Raw genomic sequence first — 10126 nt, forward strand, 5'->3', positions numbered from 1 at the left:
GGAAGCAGAAAATTGTCAATTTTGATTCATTTTAATTTATTTATTTTATATTTAGGTTCCAATTATCAGCGGGGGTGCTGGAGTCCCAGCCAGCTTTGGGTAGTAAGGACACCTGGAATTGGTTCCCAACCAATCGCAGTAACTTATTCATTAATGAATTTATTTCTTAATTAAATCATATTTATTTAATTGTTAAAAATAAAATTATTTAAAAAGAACGCATTTGCTCAAACTTAGTATTTGTTTTTTTACGTGAAAGAAAAAAAAGAAGATAGTTAAGATAGGCACATTCGTCAACGTTGCCCATGTTTCTAGTCGAACCAATTTAGAGGTCACCCACAACAATCCCGCATTGGAGTCGGTGAATACAGCGTGGGACTAAATCTATTCTATCTTATCTTGCGACGCTTAAATACACAATTTTGTGGTCTTTTCTAACTTAAGTCCAGTCCAGAACCGGGCTCGTGATGTTAAACCCATCCGGCAGCGGCGTTTCTGCAGAAGAGAATCGAAAAACGCCGCCCGCGGCGCAGCCCAGAATTAGCCCGTATAGAGGTCTCCCATGCGGACACAAAAGCAGCCCAATTAGTGTCATCCTGGTGAGCTCCGGCAGCCGTGGAAACAAGCTACTTTTTCGCTATCCTTTCCAAAAAGCCGCACAATGTGCGTCTTCCCACCCAGGTAGGTCTTTAGAACCAAAAAGTTAACATAAAACTTGGGTCTTGAAACACTTGGAAATATACTACAAGTCTCTCCATTGTTGGTCTAAATATGCTGCGTCATTCTACTTAATTTCGAATGCTATGCTAATTAAACTCCCCACATTGAGTATTCTTTTTTTAATTATCATATTTGTTGAAGGAAGTAACTTAAAAATGAGCTATTGTCTCTAAAGGCAACCATAGACAAAGGTGGAAGTGATAGTGAATTCTCATTTAATCTAAAAAAAAGTACATTTTACAACAATTAACTGAACATGCTAATGTGCTAATACAGATATTGCTACTATGCTAATAGTTTTAATCTTCCTAAACCTTGCCATATCTGTCCAAATGTTTGACATTAATGGCAGTGAAAGAACTCTTAAGAACAAATTAAATGTTTTTGTTTGTTAGGGTTAACTATAACCACGCTATAATGTTAAAATGAATACATAATTCCGTTTATTTTGCACCACTAGCAAAAACGCGGAATCGCTATGCACTGAATACAACGAGAGAAGTTGAAGATCAAGATGGAGATTCCAGGTATTTTCTTCACAGGACTGAATACAATTAATAACTCTCCACAAATCTGTATTTGAAAATATTATGTTTTTCAATTTTAGGTTCTCCGACAGCATCCTGGCCACAATCTTGGCCACCAAGTCGGACATGTGCGGCAAACCATTTGAGCTAAAGATTGACAATGTTCGATTTGTGGGACACCCAACTCTGCTCCAGCACCCTCCCGTTATTCAGGTTTTCTTTGCCTAGCACTCTTGGTGCCATTCATTATATATAAAAATATTAAAACTAGAGGAAGATTTATCTTTTTAGGGACACACTATATTTGCAGATAGTAAGTAAATCTATTAAGGAGAGGAAAATAGGACATTTAAATCTATTTTTTTGCCCTAATTTGATCATTCTACACATTATAATCATATTAAAGGTAGATTAAAAAATAATTAATATATCCCTCTGTACAAATCAGTTGTATTTTATGTAAATAAACAGTGAGCTTTGTTTCAGTAGGAAAAATATGCTTATAATTATATTCCTGAATTTTCTTAATTTTTATCTGAATTTATGGACATTTTTTGCTGCCATTGACGGTGAATTGGACGTTTTTCGTTGTCAATGGCAGCTTAAAAATGTAAACAAATACTTTTTAAAAATTAAAATACATACAAATAAATACAAATGTAACGAAATACTTAAAAAAAATAACAATGACTTGATGGGGCCTAATTTTTTGATCAAATGTTTTTTTCAATTTCATTTCAGATGTCTAAAAGTGACCCTTCACCAAAAAGGGAGATGCCCACCATGATTCTCTTCAACGTGGTCTTTGCTCTGAGGGTACGAAAAAAAGTCAAATCCAATAATTAACCAGCTCTTAACATGTTATTTTTATTCCATTACATACAGTAATAACAGTTGTTTGGCATGTTTTCACTTTAGAAAGTACGATTGCGTATAGTATGGAAACCAGTTCGAATGAATTGACATTAATTTGTGTGGGTGGAACTCAAAAGGAGGGGAGGGGTCCGTTTGCGTTATATGTGATAACGTCCAAGGGTCTTTATCTGTGAGGGCAGAGTCACTTTTGCATGTTAATCAAGGCTCCACCTGTCCTTAATCTTGCTGAGTCATGTTTGGTGGCCTCTCAGCTGAGTGAGGGCGGAGGGGGTCTGAAAATGCCGAGTCATGTTAAGCCTGGCAACTAAATTAACATTATTAGTAAAAATAATTTCATTAGAATCGTGTAGTTGAAAAAAAAAATGAAACTAAAATTCATGAAGTATATTTCTGAGATGTAAATGTTATAATAAATTCAGAAAAAAACAGCTAAACATTGTTTAATATAAAAATGTATTTATATTAGATGTGGGCACCATTTTTATAGGAAAAAACTATATAAAAATGCGTAAACATCTTTTTTAAATGCATCATTCTCTTCCTTGGTTATGAACAAAAGAAAATAGAAAACAATAACAAAAATATGCCCTAATTTTAAGCCTGTGTATTGTGGTTGTGTAATGGGCATTTTTTTTCCCAGGCCAACGCCGACCCGACAATCATCAGCTGCATACAAAACTTGTCCCGCCGCATCGCCATCGCGCTGCAGCACGAGGAACGCCGCTGCCAATATTTGACCAGGGAAGCGAAACTCATGCTAGCCGTGCAGGACGAGATCACCACTGGTAGCGAAAGTGAGCGTACGTATGAGTCCAATAAGCTTTTTTTGTAATAATCCACAAAATAGTTCCCTGCTTATCCTCATATTCACTCAGATATTCATATAAGCCATCCAGAAAGCCTATTTGAAACTGTAAAAAAAAAAATGCTAACTTTATCTACACGCAGTCAATGACTTAATACCATAGTATTTGCATGTTAGCTTAGCGCAAATGCTAATCACTTTTGCTAGGAGGCAACACAAATTTGGCAGTCTACTTTTAGTACTTTTTCTACCATTTTATACCTTCTAACAAAGTTAGAATATAACTTTTCCATTTTTTCTTGATTTCTTTTGTGTTCAATCCAATTCTGATTGGAAAAATAATGCTAACTTTCTTTATGAAATCAATTGAATATTGAAAACGATTACCATTGGGGTTAATTTAGTAACAAAAAGTAACTTCAAATTCAAGTCTAAAATGTCATTAGTAAGTAAAATAATAGCCTTTAATAAACATTTTGACATGTAAATTGATCCACAATTTCAAGAATAAGCACTCCCATTCAAATGACTGTATTAAAAATGTCACTTGTCACTCAAAATAGCACACAAGTCACCTTATAAAAAATACTAAGTCGCTATTTTACCAATGCAAGACGACTTCAAATAATTTAGAAAAACATTTTCTCTTTCCAGCCAATCCACAGTCTCCATTTCGTCAAATTCTGCCTAAGTGTAAACTGGCCAAAGACCTCAAGGAGGCGTATGACAGGTAGGTGAATAAACAAGGTTACTTATTTCCTCCCAAGATTTAAGTCAGTATGTATTTGTTTCTTCAGTTTGTGTACGACGGGTGTGGTGCGGCTACACGTCAACAATTGGCTGGAGGTCAGCTTCTGCCTCCCGCATAAAATCCACCGCATCGGTGGCAACTATATCCCACCCGAGGCCTTGGAACGCAGCCTCAAGTCCATCAGGTGTGCTATCATTTTATTTTATGATAGACATCCAGTCTATTCATTCTATTTACAGGAAAAGTGTAATTAATGAAAGCCACATGTGGCTGTGGAGCCACAGGTTACAGGTTAAATGGGGGAAAAATACTTAGATTTATAATTTACAAACACAATAAAAAAATACTGGAAAAAATAACATACATTTGTAAAATACTACAAATTATATTGTTACAGAGGCAGAAATATTAGTAAAAAATAATCTGTAATATCAGAATTATGAAAATATTAAAAGTCAGACAATGCAAAAATATCATAAGAAAATAAATGCACAACAATTTTGACTATTTGAAATTAAAAAGGGTAAAATAAAGAATACAGTTTAAATTTTAGACTAGTTTTGGACTAGTAAACTTTGTATAATATGTATAAATATATAATACATTTTGGAGCGGAATAAAATATCATTTTACATCACCTTTCCCATTCTGGAGCCATTTTTAATATACTATTTCAATTCTACATATATTTTGTGTCCTCATTTCAACTCTGAACTCATCTGATCACAAAGTCATTTAAGGACAAAATGTCTTGACTGCAATCTACTGCCACCTGCTGTTAACCCTCTGTCATTACAATTGCCAAGAAGTCTGTTTTCAATCAACAGTTTGAACTGCGTAGAACAAAGACCCAATTCAGCTGGATTTGTGTGGTTTTTTTTCAGACCCTATCACGCACTTCTCTTACTGGAAAGCGAGAAGGCGCTATTGGGCCAGCTTCCAGTGGACTGCTCACCTGCCATGATGCGCCTCATCAAGACATGCTCGGCGGTTAAAAACCTGCAACAGCTGGCCCAAGACACTGACCTGGCCCTGCTTCAAGTAAGGATGGAATATTTACTCTCTGATTGGCCATTGTTATCATTTTATATTTTATCATTATATAAGTGGCAGGCTAAAGTATGAACCAAAGTGCAGATTATAGTCCGGAAAATACGTGCGCCACATAATAGCTAAAATATAAAGACACAAAAAAGGTATATATTTTTTATTTGTTCTTGTTTAATTTATTAAGTTTGTATTGGCTTTTAAAAAATATAAAAAATAAAAAATAAATTCAGTACATTCATGTTAATTTAGCATAGCAGATTGATTATTTTGCATATTTGCTATGATATATTATACGATTTTTTTTATGAGGAATTTACATATATTTCTAATAAAACTAACTAGTCATTTGGCTTTTTTTGTTTCCCCCCTGCCAGATCTTTCAAATTGCAGCCCACCTAGTCTACTGGGGGAAGGCCATCATCATCTACCCTCTGTGTGAGAACAACGTTTACATGCTGTCTCCTCACGCCAACCTCTACCTGTAAGTTCCATGTCATCTTCTCAAATCCCATCCAATAAAAATGCGACTCGTGTACAGGTTGTCACCTCAAGCTGAGCAGTTTGCCCAGCAGTTTCCGGGTCACGACCTTCCGTCCATGTTGGCTAAATTCTCCCTTCCCGTCTCGCTGGCCGAGTTCAGGAACCCACTGGAAGCCCCTGCGCAGGAGGTACAGCTATTTGTTGAAGTCTTTTATTTTGAAAATGTTTAAGGAAGGAATAAGAAAAATATTTTCAATATGTTTTGCCTTGTTGATTATGCGTTGGGGATTATTTGCACCCTCTGCTGGTTACAGGTAAACATTGCAGTTTGTTTAGCGTTTACTGGGGCAAAATCTTAACTAGAAAATGTTTTTTTTGTCACTTATTTCTTAATTCTTATATATTTTAAATCACTTGATCGGCTTCTTGGATCACTTCATATGAATTTTGCAACATTTCTTATAACTTTTAGGGTATTTCCGAGTCAAATAATGTGATGTTTTTGTTTAATTTTGGTGAAACAGTATGTTTTTGGTGGAAAATACGTACATAGTTTCTGTGTACCTTAATTTCTGGAATTTTCATATGAAGCAATTCTGTGAATCGAATTTAAAAAAAAATGGCGAAATTCAATAGGAAATTGGAGGATTTTGATAAATGCGCACATAGAACAAAAATGGAAAAGAAAAAAATATATAAAAGTAAATTTAGTAAATATATACATGTATATAAATAAAAAATATATATTAGGTACTCTCACTGTTAATCTGAAGTAGTCTTTTATCCAGGTTAAAAAAAAAACAACAAAAACCACTGATGGGCCAGTAGGTCATGTGACATGCGTAATTCTCCCAAACAGGCTCAGCTAATCCAAATGGTGGTGTGGATGCTCCAGCGCCGCCTCCTCATGCAGCTCCACACGTACGTGTGCCTCATGGTGCCCCCCGCCGAGGAAGACGACCCATCCTCAGCCGCCCGGGTCGGGGGCGGCCGTGGACTGGGCACCCCCGGCGCGCTCAGCTTGGGTTCCCCGAGTAAGCTCCGCCTCTTGTCTCTCCGCCACCTGTGGAGCCCAAAAAAAAAAGCTAAGTGTGACCACCACCCGCAGCCAGTAGCGACGACATGACCCTGACCAGCCCCAGCGTGGACAATTCCAGCGCCGAGTTGGCGCCCGGTTGTGACGACTCCCCCCTGGATAAAAGGATCTTGCTGACGGAGACGCTGCTGGCCAGCCTATCAGAACGCGAGAGGAATTTTATCCTGAATGTCCCCGCCGCGCAGAACCAGGAGGATCTCCGCATGTTTATAAGGTCGTAATATGTCTATTTGATCAAAAAATAATGGGTCATTAATGTTTAAAATGGAGTGATGGCTGTTTAAAAAAAATGGCGATATTGTTGGACAAAAAAATACAGTAATCCCTCGATTATCGTGGTAAAAAAAAAGATTAGCCAAATTTTCACTTTTAAATTATAAAATATATTGCATTCGGGATTACTGATTTTTTTGGGCGATTTTTTTTTTGTTGATGTGAGAAACAAAAACTCAACATGACAAAAAAATGTGACTTTTTTAATGAAATGGCCTTATGGTTTATATTTGGCAATAAGTGACATTTTCTTGTTTTTGTCATTAAAAAAACAGACTTCTGCACTACTTTCGGGGACATCACCACTTGGAGGAGATCATGTACAACGAGAACATGAGACGCTCTCAACTCAAAACTCTTCTGGACAAATTCCGTAGTGTGCTGGTGGTGACCAATCATGAAGATCCAATCATTTCCATCTTTCAATCTCCAAAAGCATAGGTCACCAAAGTTACTCTATAAACACTCAATGTAAAAACAGCACCCTTTTTCAAGCAAATCTGCTATATCCATCACCAAGTCAGCCCATCAACTAAAGACAGTAAAAAAGCACTTGACATATAACTTGGCCAACTTTTATTTTTAAGCACCAAATTCAAAGAAATTATTTTCTACCATGCCGAATAATCAAAGATGGCGTAACGGGCTTTCCAGATGTCCTCACCCCGCTGATCCCAGAGGACTTGAAGACATCAGACTGGAAGGTTCCAAACATCTGTGGAATCCATGACAGTCCAAGTCCACCCAAGTTCTTCAAAAAAGACCCCTCACACATAAGGTAAGTTGTCAACAATCCCACGTCTCCGCGTCCCTTTTCCTCGCCGTCCAATTGGACTCTGTCGTCATCTTTCCGCCATTTTATCTCGTACACTGACAAAAGCGTTCCCACGGAGGTAAAAGCGTAAGAGCTTTTTAGCCCACTCGCCATGAGACTCGATGCCAATGCGCGACGCCGCTACCACCGCCGCCGTCGCGTCTCCCGCGTCGGTATCGGCGTCCTCAAGCCATACTTCCGAGTCGGACGCCAGGTCCAGGCGATCGAAAGCGCGAGGGATGTCCAGGGCTTGGCATAGTTTAGAAGGGCCGTTGCAAAGGTCTTTGTCCTTGAGCGGTTGGGCCCCGTCTTTACGTCTGGCGGCCCTCAGTCGCCTCATGACGGGGAGGCCCCCTAAGGGTTCTAGTGAGCGTAGCAGCACAGCAGCGCCTTCACCTGTCAGATGAGAGAAGGCGTTAGGACGCCAAGTCTGCTTTCTTTAATGATGAGTATGTTAATACTTTAGTCCTATTTTTTCTGTTTGTTTTATGTACTGTTAACGGATGCACTTTTTTATATGTATCGTATCTTGTGCTGACCCCGCCCATCTGTCAAATTTTTAAGTCAATATGACCCCCGGATCCAAAGGTTGGCCCATCCCTATACCGCTAGTTAGATCATTGAATCTTCAAACAACTTCTTTTTTAGCTCCTACGATTCTAGACACGGTGGGTGAGTGGTTAGAATGTCTGCCTCGCAGTTCTGGGGTCCTGGATTCAAATCCAGGTCAGCCCTCCTGTGTGGAGTTTGCATGTTCTCTCCGGCAAGTCAAAGGCATGCTGGGCTAGCCGGCTAACACTCTAAAATTGCATAACCCTAGCTGTGATTGGTTGTTCTTTGTCTCCTTGTTGCCAATTCATAGATAGGCTCCAGCACCCCACAGTGACCCTTGTGAGGATAAAACGGTTTATGAAAATGAATGAATGTTTGAAAATGGCTTTTTAAAAGATGTTTAAGAATAACCTTGCAACCCTAACCCCTAACCTTGGCTCGAAATGTTCATGCAGAGGTAGATGCCATAGATGGGGTACACGTATATGGTGCCTGGCTTCATGAACATGGCTGCGTTCCTCGGGGTGCGCTTGCCCCCCGCGGAGTGCGAGGCCTGGTCCTCGCCCCCCAGGTACGCCTCCGTCTCCACCACGCGGCCTTTCAGCTCCGTACCGTCATCGTAGCGCCTGACCAGCACCTGATATGGCAAAGGTGAGCTTTATTTTTTGATAAAAAGCCTAGATGCCCTTTGGGAAAAAAACATAGGTCGCCTAATATGTCTAATTATGTAAACAAAAGACAGAGTGGCCAATCAAAAATTGTGGCAAACTATTGAACTGGGTAACAAGAGTTTTGTTGAAGAAAGAACTTGATGTTCTTTAACTTTCTTTTCACATTTAGTAAAGAATATTTTCTCAATTTTTCTATTGTTTCATATGCATTTAAACTATTTAGTTATGCTGGCATGATATTCTCCCCTCTGTTTAGTATTTATTTCAGTTGTTCATAAAGTGCTAAGTTAACAATTAGCATTGAGCAATTAATGTTTTTTTTTAGCCCATTCATGCATGAAATGTGAATTATTTTCCTTAAAATATATATTTCAATAAAATAGTACTTGTAGAAAGTAGCTTAATTGCTTTTCTCAAAACGTCCACCTGCAGTTACCTTGCCGAGGAGAGCTTTTGCCAAAGACACGCAAGGTTGGAAGAAGAAATCATCTCCCAATCTTCTGCACAGGTTAGTAGTCGTACTACTAGTTAGACTTCTGTCAACAATTTGCTGTTTGCTTTCAACTGCTAATTCACTTTTATTCGCATTTTGGTCGCCTTTGCGCACTGGCAGCTTTCTCTTACGTCCTGCCATTAGTTTGATTATTAGTTTTTATTTTGTGGCTTTTACCCCGGAGAGGTTAAAAACGTTTTTTTCCCGATTTTCTAGGCAGTTTTAAATGAGGCTGTAAACAGGAGGTCAAAACAGGAAGTACGTTACCGATTGTTTTCTTACTACGAGATTAGTTATAGCGTTGGAGTGACATATTGTTGCTTTTAACTGGAGTGGTAAAAACGCTTGTTTTGATTTTGCTAGGTAGCTTTAAATGCTAGTGTAAACCCGGAAGACAATACAGGAAGTAAATTGCCGATTATTTACTCTTAAAGGAGCAGTGGATATTTTTATGCTTATAATGTATAAGGCTTTTGACAAGTCAATACAATACCATATAACAGCGTTCAAACTCCAAATACAATTATATATTATTGTTGTACTCCTGTTTTAAAAAAATACAGTTTATTATCCATGCCCAAAAATCTCCTTTTCCCTAGATTATCATGATTATTCATTAATTCATTTATTTTTAACCCACTTACCTGAATAAAAACAACGCAAACACAAAATAAATGTAATTTATTTAAATCATTGAAACTCCAAACTCATTTATATAATATAAATTTAGGCATGTTAAAAAAATAATTGTGATCCAGGCCCCAAAAAGATTTTAATCCATTTTTTTTTGATGATCATGATAATTCTTCGCTATTTTTCCATCAAAGATGACAACATACTCGCTTCCTCGTTTGTGACGATTTGGCATCTAACTGCAAATGTGCTGACTGTGTCCAGTCAAGGCACTTCTTGCGTAGATTGTTGACTTAGTCAGTGGGATGGCTGAGAGGCCCCTGTTTGCTTTCCACCTCTTTTCAGCCTTTGCAGGGTCGCAACTCTGCTTGCTTTTTCATCCGGA

At 38.1% G+C, this 10126-nt stretch overlaps 2 protein-coding genes across 2 annotated transcripts; one reads left to right on the forward strand and one right to left on the reverse strand.

Annotated features, from left to right (window-relative positions):
* The first annotated feature begins 300 nt into the window (after nucleotides 1-300).
* Nucleotides 301-7367, forward strand: nprl3 (NPR3-like, GATOR1 complex subunit). The gene is made up of 13 exons (XM_077734160.1): nucleotides 301-681; nucleotides 1181-1247; nucleotides 1328-1460; nucleotides 1989-2063; nucleotides 2764-2923; nucleotides 3583-3658; nucleotides 3726-3863; nucleotides 4564-4720; nucleotides 5104-5210; nucleotides 5268-5397; nucleotides 6069-6243; nucleotides 6318-6519; nucleotides 6854-7367. Exons 1-13 carry the CDS (start codon nucleotides 468-470, stop codon nucleotides 7017-7019), a joined length of 1800 nt encoding a protein of 599 aa, XP_077590286.1. The 5' UTR covers nucleotides 301-467; the 3' UTR covers nucleotides 7020-7367.
* Nucleotides 7138-9492, reverse strand: mpg (N-methylpurine DNA glycosylase). The gene is made up of 3 exons (XM_077734164.1): nucleotides 9052-9492; nucleotides 8377-8581; nucleotides 7138-7788 (listed from the first exon to the last, which is right to left on the reverse strand). The coding sequence occupies exons 1-3, from the start codon at nucleotides 9247-9249 to the stop codon at nucleotides 7421-7423; spliced, it is 771 nt and encodes a 256-aa protein (XP_077590290.1). The 5' UTR covers nucleotides 9250-9492; the 3' UTR covers nucleotides 7138-7420.
* Between the last annotated feature and the right edge of the window lie 634 nt (nucleotides 9493-10126).

The sequence above is a fragment of the Stigmatopora nigra genome, chromosome 15, assembly GCF_051989575.1.
Source record: "Stigmatopora nigra isolate UIUO_SnigA chromosome 15, RoL_Snig_1.1, whole genome shotgun sequence".
Classification (NCBI taxonomy): Eukaryota; Metazoa; Chordata; class Actinopteri; order Syngnathiformes; family Syngnathidae; genus Stigmatopora; species Stigmatopora nigra.